This window comes from Lepisosteus platostomus, chromosome 3 (genome assembly GCF_059453375.1).
Source record: "Lepisosteus platostomus isolate fLepPlt1 chromosome 3, fLepPlt1.hap1, whole genome shotgun sequence".
NCBI lineage: Eukaryota > Metazoa > Chordata > Actinopteri > Semionotiformes > Lepisosteidae > Lepisosteus > Lepisosteus platostomus.
In genome coordinates, this window is record NC_142613.1 from 25,310,383 (window position 1) to 25,326,989 (window position 16,607).

The window sequence follows — 16,607 nt, forward strand, 5'->3', positions numbered from 1 at the left end:
ACAAACCTGTTCCCACACACCCTGCCCCCACTACCATTAGAATATACACAAACATTTTAGCGTTTCATTCTGAGCAGAAGACCCTCACACCTGAAGAGTGCTGGCTGTGACGAATTAAACCGGTTTTACAGGTTTCAATCACAGATTGGGACTCAGTAAAGTAACACACAGCGCCACTGGATTTGATAATACTGTACCTAACCAAAATCCGCAATATGGAAACAGAACCTGTGTAATTGTTGATAGATGATGTACTCGTAACAGTTTTTCAAGACGAACTACAACATTTAAAAAATGACTTGTATGTACTTGCTATCTCTAATCAATCCACGGGTTCCAGCACAAAACGAAACTAAAACGCATACCGTTTAGCGCTTCTTATTAGTTGCTCAAAAGTAATTTGACCGTATGAAATGCATAATATAAACCTAGAAACATATACGTGAGCAGTACTTAAGCACTGTAGTATCGGTGTTAAGACATACCTCTCAAATACCTGCACCCTGCAACTCACAACTGGCAACCCACTGAAGCTAAGCAGGTGTGAGCCTGGTCAGTACCTGGATGAGAGACCTACTGGGAAAAACTAAGGTTGCTGCTGGAAGAGGTGTTAGTGGGGCCAGCAGGGGGCGCTCACCCTGTGGTCCACGTGGGTCCTAATGCCCCAGTATAGTGATGGGGACACTATACTGTAAACAGGTGCCGTCCTTCGGATGAGACGTAAAACCGAGGTTCTGACTCTCATTAAAAATCCCAGGGCGTTTCTCGAAGTAGGGGTGTAACCCCGGCGTCCTGGCCAAATTTCCCATTGGCCTTAACCAATCATGGCCTCCTAATAATCCCCATCTATGAATTGGCTTCATTACTCTCTGCTCTACTCCCCACTAATAGCTGATGTGTGGTGAGCGTTCTGGCGCACTATGGCTGCCGTCGCATCATCCAGGTGGATGCTGCACAGTGGTGGTGGTGGAGGGGAGACCCCATTACCTGTAAAGCGCTTTGAGTGGAGTGTCCAGAAAAGCGCTATATAAGTGTAAGCAATTATTATTATTATTAAATACTGTAAATCAAGTTAAAAATATCTCAAGACCGATTCTGGTCGTAATGAAACCATGTTTCGTGTATGTTTTCTTTTTCATCTTGAAATAACTCATTTCTAAATACCTTTTTCACTGTTAACATCTTGTAGCAACTTTGCGACAAAATATACACTCTGACAGTTCATCCTGCTACCAACATTAAATAAAACAAATCTTAAGATTTTTATATTTATGTCTTTATTTAGTGGTTTCATTCGAAGCTTACAATGTTTAGGGAGAAATGGAATACTGGTGTGTATTTTTTTCTTTAAAGTACCGAGACCAGCCATATACTGTATGTTTATGTTAAGATTTCCCTTCAGTGGTAAAATTAGATATGAATATTCAATACTTAAACGGGCACAGTTAAGACATTAAATATACATATACATATTGTATACAGTACAGTTTGCATACGGTAATATGTTTATGTTACGCGATTAAAAAATAAATAAATAAAACTGGAAGGTCCAGCACCACCATTATGTTTATATGGTTGTTTTTGTTGGTTGGTTGTTATTATGGTTATTAATAATACGATCTATAGTTGAAATCTGAGCCTAAATAAAAAGAAAAAGCAAGTGATTAGGTTTATGAGCAATCTAATTACTTATTTGTTTAAAACGCTATATAAAATAAAGTTTATTATTAATTTGCTGGACAGAGCGGTGAACATTATTATGCATAAGACAAAGATAACGATCCTGATCAGTTTAGAAATCTGTGTACGCTGTAAGGTTTTTACTTCTTAAACTTTTAAAATACACGTTTTGAATAGAAAGAAATCCTCTTCCTGGTATAGCAAACCAGCACGTCTTTTTTCTCGAATCAGAGGGGTGTCAGATGGTGTCAGCCAATCACCATTCTGCGTTGGGTAGCAACGGGTGACTGTTCTCAGGCGGAAGATGTAAACAGCTTAATGTTCGTGTTAAATATATTTTTTTTAATTCAATTAAACGGGCACAGTTAAGACATTAAATATACATATACATACTGTATACAGTACAGTTTGCATACGGTAATATGTTTATGTTACGCGATTAAAAAATAAATAAATAAAAATGAAAAGTCCAGCACCAGCTGGATTCAAACACACAACCTGCCGGTTGGTAGTCACGCACCTAGACCAGTAGGCTACAAGACAGCTTGCATGATCAGGTAGGCGAAACAGCCCTACACAGTTCTGCCGCAGTACACGGATATAATCATACCGTTATTAAATTCTTGAGATACGCGATTCCATATTATATTCCCTTTTAATCAAATTCTAAAAGTATGCTTGTTGACGTATCCGGTATCACGTTAGTTAAAGACTTCGAAGCTTACAATGTTTAGGGAGAAATGGAATACCGGTGTGTATTTTTCCTTGTGATATTTTAAGCTCTAGTTGAATGATAGGTGTCGCATTTTAAATCATTCTCGTAGCTAGAAATTATGAAACGCCCTGTTAAAAGCAAGGAAGTTTTTATGCCCTGTTGAAGTAAAACAAAATGCCTGACAAAGTATGGCTTGGACAGATTCCAAGTGCTTGTACAAATGTGCTAAAGAAATTATACTTTGAGTATAAAGCTTGTCCAAAGTCATCCATTATTAATACTATTAGTAATATCTTCAGTAAAGGCTTTGATGCATAAATATTTCTGATAAAGGTAGGTTGTGTACTTTTGTCCAACTGAGCAATCTTGCTTTCATAAAATATACCAACATTTGAATGACTGATGATTAACATGCTGTAATACACAGTTCAAAATTAAAGGCTCGAATGCTGTACATGAGAGGTTTAGCTCCCCCTGGCGGTTTTACAAAGCGACGCCGGATAGCTAGTCACGTGACACACATCTGTACATTGTATGGGTGACAGGGCCTTCTCCTGTTGTGCCCCCAAGCTCTGGAACTCTCTGCCCAAGGATATCAGAGAGTCACCTTCTCTAAACTCCTTCAAATCCAGACTCAAAACCTACTTCTTTAGAAGAGCCTTTACTTAACTTGTTCCATTCTTCACCCCTCTGCTTTTCTTAGTATCACCATCCACGGTCTCCTCTGTATACTGTAATTGTGTTTTTATCTTGTGTATTCTTTTTAGTTATTGTTGTTGTCATTCTGTAAAGCGCTTTGAGAAGCCACCTTTAAAGGTGCTATACAAAATCTAATGTGTTATTATTATTATTATTATTATTATTATTATTATTATTATTATTACTACTACTACTAAGCACACACTTGGGCAAGGTAAAAATACTTCCATATCAACATTTATTTGATTCTTCCTGAAGTTACACATTAAACAAAAAGTTTTAATTGTAAACTTGTAAAGTACAAAAAAACAGTTGTTTATGATTGTACCCCCAAGTGAATCCACCTTATTAATAATTGGGGATCTCTGATTTGTAACTCGTGGCTACATCAAAATGTTGGCATTTATTTTGTCATTTACTGTATTAAAGAAAGGCTGTTCAGATTTCTTCAAAACCTGGACTTCTCTATGCCAGCTGTCCTAAAATCTTGAGACTTTAACTAAAAACTGAAGTACAATAAATACTGTAATTTGTATTAATTCTTTAATACAAGAGAGTTAATAATAATTCAATTCTTAATTTTAGAATTACTATTACTATTACTATGGATCTTTACTACTGATTTAGGCTCTTCGATCTTCTTTTGTACTTAATAGTGGCCCCAGTATGAATTTTAATGAGCACATGGTTTGCCTTTTGTTTGGATTTTGACAAAGGCTACAGGCATAAAAGAGGGTTAAAGACCCATATTGTTGGGATGTGTTACCTTCACAGACAGGGCAGCACTCCCCCTCAGGAACATAAGATCTTTCACAGTGCAGCACGCCACATTGTGCAGTGAAGCAGATGGAGACACCACCTTGGCAACGACAGAAGCGACAGGCATCCATACGGAACATGTCGCCATCATAATATTCAACACCATTGAAAATACAGGCTGGCTTGGTTTCTGTAAAGTACAACAGAAAACATGCAGATGAGATAGACAAGACCCAAAAACAACTCTTCAATTATGCTAAATAGCAAAGATCTATTTTTCTTCAAACCTCCCCCTGAACATTTTTTCTTTAAAGTATAGAAGTTTTCACATTGAGAATAGCTCAGGAGAAGGTTCAAGTAATTTCAAGTAGTAAAACCTGTCACTCTCAGTTTCTAAAATACAGTAAGTAGTTAAAAACATATTCTGGCATTTCATAAGGTATTGAAAGAACAGTAAAGGTTATTATCATATATCTCAGCTTTACTGCTCCCATCTGAATTGACTTATGACAGTATATATCAACTGAGTTATATATTTCAGTCTTTGCACCGAAAACAAAAACAGGATAAGAAGTGTAACTCATTTTTGGATAATCATAATTTGTGTTTTCAGGTCCCTAATGAAACTACCAGGAAGCGATTGTCAGAAAAGACTTCTCTACAAGAATGGTAGGTAGATTTTTAATAATATTTATCAGACACGGGTGCCAGCACATGTTCTATCAGTAATGCAGCTCATTTCTTTTTCAATGTTTGTTTCATAAAGAATTAAGAGTGATTATTGTTTTGTGTCTGCAGACCATTAGTTAGAACCTATGAGGCCCCTACTCCTCTGGAATCAGTTTCAAATGCAGCAGTGCTGGAAGGAACGCTGGATGGAAGCCATAAACTCAATTTGACTATCTGCCTCTCCCTTCTCAAGGTGTCATTACAGAAAACAAATATAAATGCTTCATGATCTTAAACAATTGGTTTCCCACCCAGGGACTTACAGTAAATACTGTATAAAAAAAGCAAACAAAAGCAGGCATGATGGGCTTCAGATGATGTTTATTACATGAACAACTCCACAATTACCAATCCCATGGAAAAGTAATGAGTGTCATTTACTTCTGTGACTTACAATGTTTTTGCATTTGCTCTTGTATTACCTAGATCTTTAACTCAAATGTAATTAGTACATCATTAAGTTATTGTCCTGCATAGCACCATGGTAATGTAAAGGGATATGGTGAGCTTTACGAGGGTGCAAGACTGGTTTCTATCGATTGATTTTACAGTACACAACAAACCAGCAAGCAAAACAATTTATTTGACAAATGGCATAAAGCAAAAACAACAGAAATTCATAAAGCAAGCATTTTTCTAAGCACCTTTGCTCATTTGTTCCTCAAAAGTAATATTGCTTTTCTCATTTGTTTTTCAAATCTGCTTTTGTTAGAAAATTATTTTATATGTGCATTCACAAAGACATAATAGAATGAAAAAACAATCACATTTATGAATGGTATCTTTCATGTTACTGTAACATCTCAATTTAATGAAACATTTTCATAACTTGTTTTATCTGTGACCACTGAAAGATGGTCAACAAGAACTGAAACGACAGAAAGTTAACTTTATTAGAGTTTAAGTGTGAAAACATATATAAATACAAAAGGTATAAACATGAGAAGGAAAGGAGCAGTGAGTATGCAAATCGTTTTAGTCCAAAGAATTCAGTCCATCATCAGACTTTTATAAGCAAATTAGAATCTGGAATGTCAGACAGATAATTACACACAGAAACTGTCTTTTATTATCCAATTTCACTAACAACCAGAACCAGAGCCTAAGGTGGAAGACAATGGGCTCAAGGTAGGATACAACCTGGACAAGTCCACTGTATGTTATACACACAAACTGTCTGGGACAATATGAAGACACTATTAACCATATGGACAATGGTAGGAAACCAAAACACCCATTGATAGCCAAGGCACCCATGGGTATGAAGAAAGATATGAGATGTGAAAAAAGGGTAAATGATTTCTTTCTGCAGAAAGACTTCACTTGGTACAAAAGATACCATGCTTCAGCACTTTTGGGTTACAGCAGGGATAAGAGTAAACTGATAAGAGATTTCAAGTGCAAGTTAGAGACTCCCTAACTATGGGAAGATAAAACCAGCCATTCAAAGTGTTCAAGGTCTTGAGAATGTCCAAACACAGGTGGCTTCCCCCCATTACCATGGTAACGATTTGCGTCAGAAATGGTTGAAGTTTGCTATATAAACTGGAGCTCAACAGCTATAACTTTGAACAATTCTTTGATTATATTGTTCCTTGCATATAATAATACTCACTTTATCAGCTTCATCTCGGGGTCCAGAACTTATTTGTTTGTTACTACAGGTATAACACACAAACTCCACACAGACGTTGTGAGGCAGTAACTCTAACCACCATACAACAGTGTCACCCAGTCCTGTATTATTATTTAATTGATCTACGCTGTTATCCAATGCAACTTAGATTTGTATACGTTTATACACCTGGTCATTTAAGCAAACTGAATGAGGTAATTTGCTCAAGGGTATAATAGTAGTGACACACTTACGATTGAATTTCACAATCTTCCATTTATAAGCCCACAGATCTACTGCTGCTTGTTATGTTCTTTGGTACGTATGAAGTACAGTATGATATTAAATGAAACATTGAAGTTATTTACATTCTTTACATTCACAAACTTTAGTGCCAAGTTGTTCTACAATTTACAGAATAATCTCAAAACAGATGGCTAGAAAATCATCAGTCTTAAGAGTAGTTTGTTTTCTTATATTTAAGCAGCTTAGATTTCTGGAACACACATTTGCTGTCACTCTAAAGGACCATCAAATTGTTCAGGCTTAATATACTTTTTGGGTAGAAAACTTTTTTTCCCCAGTTCTCAGTACCTCTTTTACTGTAATTTACTGTCTAACACTGTTGTATGAATAATTTCTAATATTTCTGCCAACAACACAAAACATTTAAAATATTACAATTAAGAAATTATCCACTGCATATTTTTTTAAAAAGGATATACTTAAATACGATACCCAAGGTATTAAACATCTTTCATCGCTGAAGTGCCTGTGTTGTAGTGCAACGGCCTTGAACATCATGGTCTATTGTATTACTGCTGTAGAGTCAGGAAGATTATGATATACTCCATGGGATTTATTTGAAGATTATGTCAAGAGATATGCCATAGAAGTAGATGAACATACATTTAGGTTTTAAGATTTCTAAATTAAATTTTAACTAGTAGTAAGAAAACATCAATAAAAAATCATAAAATTACATCGGCATTTAATTTTTCTTCTATGCTGCTAAACTTGTACAGATCAAGCCATTCAAAATGTGCGAAGTACGCTGCGTTAAAATGTGGTAGGTATGGTACATTATACCGCATTAAACAACATGCAAATTGAATTATGACAATGGTATCCAGAAGCACGTTGTAAAACCTTGTTAAACTGCCAGGTGGAGCTAATAAAGCTTAACGTCTCATGTACAGCATTTGAGCTGTTGCAGGAAAATTCCCAGTTTCAAATTCCCGTCACTGCAGAGGGACAATCTTTTTCCAATTAAGAATTTAAGTTGTATACTCTTTAGACTTATAATAATTTTAAACTGTGTATTAGAGCAGTGGTTCTCAAACTGTGGTATGCGTACCGGCAGTGGTACGTGGCGTGCTGCCAAGTGGTACGCCAAATGACCCTGGAACTGTGTCGTGTGCGCTGAAAAATCGGGACGGGTTTTCATATTTTGTATTTTAATACGTGTCGAATACGCAGCCTACGTACTACGATACAGTGCGCGCTAATACTTCAGTGGACACAAGAGATACTCTGTAATTCTATACCACTCTATAGGAATGCGTGCTACGGATGCAAGTGACCAATTGTATTTAAGAAAAGCTACTGTATCTCCAGCAAATAGGGAGAAAGGAAAATGTGCGTGATTTTGGAACAATGCCAACGTTGTAAACACAGGAATGCATAGAAATACGTGCTATGAACGCAGGTAATCTTGTGAGCACACGAAAGCATGATAACAGAAAAATATTTAAGAACTGTTCTAATTTGAGAAAAATACACCGAGCGTCTCTGTGTTTCGATCCCATGCGCATGAAATAAAAACTTTAAATAAATACGGAAATAAAAACGGAAACGCGGAAAAATGCAAGCTTGCGTATTGCTAAAGCAGGTAAGTTACACTATTTTTGAAGAATCTTATTTACCGTTGGCAAAAGAGCTGACACGTATTATGTGTAGAGGAAAAGCTGCTAAACAGCTCGACCTGCTGCCCCCCCCGAAAGACACAGTCATTCATAGAATTATTGAAATGAAGGATTATATCAAAAGTACACTGATAGAGCGCGTTAGGATGAGCAGATGTTTTTCACTGCAATTAGATGAGTCTGTAGTCGATTTGGAAAATTTGCTTGTTAACGTTAGATACGAGTTTGAGGGCATGTCCCATGAAGACTTTCTGTTCTGTAAACCGCTACCAACAGGAACTACAGGAGAGCACATATTTCAGCTTCTGAATGAATTTATCGTAGAGAATGGACTCGACTGGATAAAATGCGTCTGAGTTTGTACAGACGGTGCTAGATCAATGACAAGCCGACATAACGGTGTAGTTGCACGAATTAGAGAGGTTGCTCCAGAAATTAATGTACGCATTACAACATCCACCGCGAGACCTTTGCCATCAAGAAAATGCCCGACGATTTAAAATCTGTTAAGACTCCGTTTTGAATTGTATCAAGGCTAAAAAAATTAATTCACATCTGCTTTGCTCAACTAAACAGGCTCACCCCTCTCACTGGAATGGTGCTTTTTTATTAGTTGTTGTTAATGTTTTTTTTCTGTAAAACACTTTGAGAAGCCACCTTTAAAGGTGCTATATCAAATAAAGTTTATTATTATAATATTTATTATATGTATGTGTGAGTGTGTGTGCACGCACACTCATGTTGGTCATTGAGAATTTCTGGGGTTCCTATGAGATGATGACTTGTAGGTGGTACAGTACTTGGATGCTTTGGTTGGATTAGGGGTGGTACTTGGTCCAAAAAGTTTGAGAACCACTGTATTAGAGCATTCTAATCATTAACCATTAAAAAGTCAGTATATTTTATAAAAGCAAGATTGCCCAGTTGGACAAAAGTACACAACCTTTTTTTATCCTTTTCTAAGAATACGTAGTAAGAACATCACTTGCTGTTATTGTAAAAAGATAAATGTTGTAGTGATTTACCATTACTTGATACTTATATGAATATGGAATCATGTAACAAAGCAGCTAAAATATCACAGGTGGACATTTTGGTAACATTTTGACATCCGTTTCTTTTTTTTTTAATGTATTGTCCTTGTAGTGGTAATGGACAAAGCACTGCACTGAATGTTTCAAAGCGCGGTCAGAGTATTACCTTAGTTTTTTTCTTATATAGTGAATACAAAAAAATAGTCCAATATTATAGCTTGTTGTTGGCTCTGGAGTTAACTTGTGTATCTGGATAAATTAAGTGATGGTATTGTGATTAAGGATTTCTTCACAAAGTTCTTTAAGTTAAACAAAGGAAGAGAAGAAGGGTTATTTTTACAATTGGCACTCTGAGATTCTGACTGATTTACAGTAATTCCCCTCATTCAGCTGAAACAGATAAAGAAATCATGCAGTAGTTATATGTATTGGGAGGTGCTCTGTTTTATTAACAGACACTCTGACTCAAATCTGTGTTGTACACTTATCGTGCAAATCCTGATAAACTAGAAATTAGACACAAGAAGAGTATTATTGGACAATGTTGTGTGGCTCTTGCGGAATATCTCTGTAAACTGAAGAGTTATAAAGGAGACATGTTGTGTATCACCTCTTTTAATACTTGTAAGAAAATTCCAATGTTAATGTGACACAGAAGATATTATTTATAATGTATCAAATTCGGTGAGCTACTTCACTACTGCATGTCAAGATAATGGTTTCAAAAAAAAACGTCAAACCTCAGATTGGATGAGAACGTCATGATTGTTTTTCAAGGATGTGACAATTTGTTACAGTTACCATCAGGAGAAAAACGCCAATGTAAACGTCATATTTATAATTTGTTGAAAATTAAAATGTTAAGTTCTCTAAAGCTTTCTCAGTCAAGAGGTGACTCAGTTCAAGGTGTGAAGAATACAGATCCCCAATCCAATTGCAACCTAAACATTTCCCCACACACTCTGCCCCCTCTGCGATTGGAATATACACAAACAAAGCACAGAAAGCTTTACAGTAGATGATCTGGTATTTCGCAGACGTAGGGATAGTACGTAATTCTGGCATTATGAACTCACACATGGGATTTGATTAATTCAAGTTAAGTTTTTTTTTTTTAAATGCACCAGGTACAAGATCTTGCTTATATTAAAGTTATGTCACTCGGCAGTGGTGGACAGTGGACGATGCACTATTTTGTCAGTAAACTGCTAATCTGCTTAACACCTATAGAAAACATTATTTTATTTCTGTACAGAATGCGTGTTGCATTTACAAAATTAAAGTGTTTCAAATGTTTAATTAAGAAGTGAAAAGAGCTCACAGCTTACACAAAGACTCAAACTACAGTATGTAAAAATGAGTGTTAAGAAAAAACAGGACATTAGATAGCTACAGATGCAGCCATTCAAAATGGGTGAGGTATTTCACGGCATACCGCGACACGCCCACCGGGGTATCACGCGGTATCACGTGTGTCACGTGACTAGCTATCCGGCGTCGCTTTGTAAAACCGCCAGGGGGAGCTAAACCTCTCATGTACAGCATTCGAGCCTTTAATTTTGAACTGTGTATTACAGCATGTTAATCATCAGTCATTCAAATGTTGGTATATTTTATGAAAGCAAGATTGCTCAGTTGGACAAAAGTACACAACCTACCTTTATCAGAAATATTTATGCATCAAAGCCTTTACTGAAGATATTACTAATAGTATTAATAATGGATGACTTTGGACAAGCTTTATACTCAAAGTATAATTTCTTTAGCACATTTGTACAAGCACTTGGAATCTGTCCAAGCCATACTTTGTCAGGCATTTTGTTTTACTTCAACGGGGCATAAAAACTTCCTTGCTTTTAACAGGGCGTTTCATAATTTCTAGCTACGAGAATGATTTAAAATGCGACACCTATCATTCAACTAGAGCTTAAAATATCACAAGGAAAAATACACACCGGTATTCCATTTCTCCCTAAACATTGTAAGCTTCGAAGTCTTTAACTAACGTGATACCGGATACGTCAACAAGCATACTTTTAGAATTTGATTAAAAGGGAATATAATATGGAATCGCGTATCTCAAGAATTTAATAACGGTATGATTATATCCGTGTACTGCGGCAGAACTGTGTAGGGCTGTTTCGCCTACCTGATCATGCGAGCTGTCTTGTAGCCTACTGGTCTAGGTGCGTGACTACCAACCGGCAGGTTGTGTGTTCGAATCCAGCTGGTGCTGGACTTTTCATTTTTATTTATTTATTTTTTAATCGCGTAACATAAACATATTACCGTATGCAAACTGTACTGTATACAGTATGTATATGTATATTTAATGTCTTAACTGTGCCCGTTTAATTGAATTAAAAAAAATTATTTAACACGAACATTAAGCTGTTTACATCTTCCGCCTGAGAACAGTCACCCGTTGCTACCCAACGCAGAATGGTGATTGGCTGACACTATCTGACACCCCTCTGATTGGAGAAAAAAGACGTGCTGGTGTGCTATACCAGGAAGAGGATTTCTTTCTATTCAAAACGTGTATTTTAAAAGTTTAAGAAGTAAAAACCTTACAGCGTACACAGATTTCTAAACTGATCAGGATCGTTATCTTTGTCTTATGCATAATAATGTTCACCGCTCTGTCCAGCAAATTAATAATAAACTTTATTTTATATAGGTTTTTAAACAAATAAGTAATTAGATTGCTCATAAACCTAATCACTTGCTTTTTCTTTTTATTTAGGCTCAGATTTCAACTACAGATCGTATTATTAATAACCATAATAACAACCAACCAACAAAAACAACCATATAAACATAATGGTGGTGCTGGACCTTCCAGTTTTATTTATTTATTTTTTAATCGCGTAACATAAACATATTACCGTATGCAAACTGTACTGTATACAATATGTATATGTATATTTAATGTCTTAACTGTGCCCGTTTAAGTATTGAATATTCATATCTAATTTTACCACTGAAGGGAAATCTTAACATAAACATACAGTATATGGCTGGTCTCGGTACTTTAAAGAAAAAAATACACACCAGTATTCCATTTCTCCCTAAACATTGTAAGCTTCGAATGAAACCACTAAATAAAGACATAAATATAGAAATCTTAAGATTTGTTTTATTTAATGTTGGTAGCAGGATGAACTGTCAGAGTGTATATTTTGTCGCAAAGTTGCTACAGGATGTTAACAGTGAAAAAGGTATTTAGAAATGAGTTATTTCAAGATGAAAAAGAAAACATACACGAAACATGGTTTCATTACGACCAGAATCGGTCTTGAGATATTTTTAACTTGATTTACAGTATTTGAGAGGTATGTCTTAACACCAATACTACAGTGCTTAAGTACTGCTCACGTATATGTTTCTAGGTTTATATTATGCATTTCATACGGTCAAATTACTTTTGAGCAACTAATAAGAAGCGCTAAACGGTATGCGTTTTAGTTTCGTTTTGTGCTGGAACCCGTGGATTGATTAGAGATAGCAAGTACATACAAGTCATTTTTTAAATGTTGTAGTTCGTCTTGAAAAAATGTTACGAGTACATCATCTATCAACAATTACACAGGTTCTGTTTCCATATTGCGGATTTTGGTTAGGTACAGTATTATCAAATCCAGTGGCGCTGTGTGTTACTTTACTGAGTCCCAATCTGTGATTGAAACCTGTAAAACCGGTTTAATTCGTCACAGCCAGCACTCTTCAGGTGTGAGGGTCTTCTGCTCAGAATGAAACGCTAAAATGTTTGTGTATATTCTAATGGTAGTGGGGGCAGGGTGTGTGGGAACAGGTTTGTTCTTCACACCTGAAACATTTTCTCTGAAAGGATTTTCTTCGAAGTTTAACCGATCTTGTTACAGCATGTTACAGTTTACTATTATTAACCATATTAATTTTAAGTGCTTAATGTAAAATCTTGTAAAAATATATTTTCATTGTTCAAATATACATTAATATACATTAAGTCTGACTATCATATAATAAGTTAAATACAAAACTAAAGAAAAAATAGGGTTAAATATAATTCAAAATATTTTGCTAACAATGTTAACTGTTTATGAATAATAAAATGTATTAACTAAGGAGTAGGATGGCACAGTTGTTAGTATGTTTTTTGTTTTGTTTGTTTTTCATAAATACAACAGTAGTACCTGATGTCTCAGTGGCTTTCAAAATTAAATTATGCATGCAAACCTGTGAACTAGAAAGATAACTAAGATTTTATTCCTAATTAAATGACCGCGGGCACTTCCCCCACGGACAGGAAAAGTGCCCACAGGCACTTAAACTTAATATGGTCAGTAACGGTAAACAGTAACATGGTAAGAAGGAGCACGTACAAACGTTTTCGAAATAACCACATGTAAGACTCTGATCCTAAAAATGTTTAGGGAGAAAGTGGGATACTTGTGTGTATTTTTTCTTTAAACTACCAATACCAGCCATATACAGTCTGTAACGTAGGGATTTCTATATGTCTTTATTTAGTGTTTACATTAGTGACAAAGGCTAAACTTTTAGCTTCAGTAACGTGTACATATCTCCCCTTTTTATAAAACGACTTGGTTGAAAACTGTTCCAGAGCCACTGTTGTTTCATCAGTGAAAAGTACATCATGAAATGCCTCTCCCTGTTCAATCCACTGGAAAAAAGAAAAGGAGCATAAAGCTTCTGATGGTCATAAACGATATTCATTTAGGAGCAGCATCAGAGGTATGTTTTTAACTGCACTGCATTGGAGAGAATACCATAGTGTGTTTTTTTTTTACTCGCTGGCGGAAACTGGCTTCCAGAAGAATCAGTATGGCTCAGAGATTAAATAAAACTTCACAGACATTAACGAAGAGCATAACGTGTGTACTGTATACACTGCAAGTACTGTACAACCGAACTCTCTGCAGGAGTGCTGGCTGTGACGAATTGAACCGGTTTCACGGGTATTTTCAAAGTAGGAGGCGAGATTTCCAGCGAAAGACACCCCCCCCCCCTCAAAAACCCAGTAAATACAGTACTTACTAGTTAAAGGCTAGGCTCCCGACTACGGCGAAAGGAACCCTTCTTTCATTAGAAGACAATGAACATATTTTAGCCCTGAATGAATTAATAGCAAACATGGTTTACATAAAAGACATTTTTCCAAGAAAGTTAAGCTTTTGTCACTAATGAAACCACTAAATAAAGACATAAATAGAAAAATCTTAAGATTTTTAAAATACATGACTTTGCTAAAATTTATTTGAAAATAAAAACAATTACAACCGCCAGGGGAGAGAGAGAACAGGGGAGGGATGTTGGTTTTGCATAAGGGGCGGGGCTATGGAAAGTAGGTATGTTTGGGAATGTGTAGTTACATGTTCTGGCTGTTTATGAATTATCGTTGTTGAGTATGGAGTGTTGAGGTATTGATTTTGTGTAATGCTTTATGTTGAAAATTGAGGTGGATTTTGTTTATGATAAACAGGATAAACTGGGATGGGAGGAAGGTTTGGTTTTGCATAAGGGGCGGGGTTATGATAATTGGAGGACTTTGCGAGTGTAAAATGGTTTGATTATTTGATTTTGTATTGTGGTTGTTATCTATGTTTTTGGTTGGTATTATGTTTATATGGTTGTTTTTGTTGGTTGGTTGTTATTATGGTTATTAATAATACGATCTATAGTTGAAATCTGAGCCTAAATAAAAAGAAAAAGCAAGTGATTAGGTTTATGAGCAATCTAATTACTTATTCGTTTAAAAAGCTATATAAAATAAAGTTTATTATTAATTTGCTGGACAGAGCGGTGAACATTATTATGCATAAGACAAAGATAATGATCCTGATCAGTTTAGAAATCTGTGTACGCTGTAAGGTTTTTACTTCTTAAACTTTTAAAATACACGTTTTGAATAGAAAGAAATCCTCTTCCTGGTATAGCAAACCAGCACGTCTTTTTTCTCCAATCAGAGGGGTGTCAGATGGTGTCAGCCAATCACCATTCTGCGTTGGGTAGCAACGGGTGACTGTTCTCAGGCGGAAGATGTAAACAGCTTAATGTTCGTGTTAAATATTTTTTTTTTAATTCAATTAAACGGGCACAGTTAAGACATTAAATATACATATACATACTGTATACAGTACAGTTTGCATACGGTAATATGTTTATGTTACGCGATTAAAAAATAAATAAATAAAAATGAAAAGTCCAGCACCAGCTGGATTCAAACACACAACCTACCAGTTGGTAGTCACGCACCTAGACCAGTAGGCTACAAGAGAGCTCACATGATCAGGCAGGCGAAACAGCCCTACATAGCTCTGCCGCAGTACACGGATATAATCATACCGTTATTAAATTCTTTAGATACGCGATTCCATATTATATTCCCTTTTAATCAAATTCTAAAAGTATGCTTGTTGACTCCGGTATCACGTTAGTTAAAGACTTCGAAGCTTACAATGTTTAGGGAGAAATGGAATACTGGTGTGTATTTTTTTCTTTAAAGTACCAAGACCAGCTATATACTGTATGTTTACGTTCCAAAATTAATATTGTTTATGGCCTTCACACGCGTTACAGTATGCTCCTATTCTTTTTATGCTCAGCTACTAAGATTTCCCTTCAGTGGTAAAATTCAATATCTACAACGGGCACAGTAAAGACGTTTACAGTAAGTCTTTCTACGACAGACCAACGGACCACGAGTGCCCCTGTCGGTCAACCAATCACGCACCGCGGTATCGCGTGTCATCTTACCTGCGGTACGTGTCTGTACCGCTCACTTTGAATGGCTGCATCTGTAGTTGCCTTATATTTATTTAATAAAATGAAATAAAAAATAAGATACAATGACATGTTACTGCCTAACTCAAACATTGTGTGATTTTAAAGGCTGTAAAAAATGGTTTAGATAGCAGAAAGTCAACTTGCTCTTACAACTTGCTCTTACAAGCGGCTCTGTTTAGCAGAGTTTGTGTTAACTTTGTCAGTGAAAAAAATGACCACAGGAACTTTACTTTCCCCCGAGGTTGTTTAAAAAAACTTGCTCTTAATGGACTAATCCTTCAGTCATTCTCTCTGATGCAGTGCATCAGCTGGTCAGGTGATTGAGGGTAGCACATTATTTCCCCCTGCATTCTGGGGAATGTATTTTTGACAAGAACCTCCATCTTGTCTCCATCTATCACTCTTTCACAATTCATTATGCATGAATGAGTCAATTAAAAATAAAACCTGTTTACAAAGAAAGTGGATTACAATAATACTACCAGCTAAATAAATACATATATTTAGATCCTTAAATTAATATAATTATTAATTTCATTAGATACGTGATTCCATATTATATTCCCTAATAATCAAATTCTGAAAAAAATATGCTTCTTTTAGATAATGATAACGGGCACAAGTATTCATGGAAAAGGTTAATCACTTAGTGGCTAAGGATC

At 35.9% G+C, this 16,607-nt stretch overlaps 1 protein-coding gene across 11 annotated transcripts in view; it reads right to left on the reverse strand.

The window, feature by feature from the left end:
* Nucleotides 1–16,607, reverse strand: part of crim1 (cysteine rich transmembrane BMP regulator 1 (chordin-like)) — a 632,333-nt gene that overhangs the window by 274,928 nt on the left and 340,798 nt on the right. For 10 of the 11 annotated variants that reach the window (XM_088625109.1, XM_088625117.1, XM_088625114.1 and 7 more), the window contains one exon: nucleotides 3,861–4,043. In XM_088625109.1, the coding sequence (XP_088481235.1) occupies nucleotides 3,861–4,043 (183 nt within the window). The remainder of the gene's footprint in view (nucleotides 1–3,860; nucleotides 4,044–16,607) is intronic. The other variant, XM_088625112.1, reaches the window with a different exon arrangement.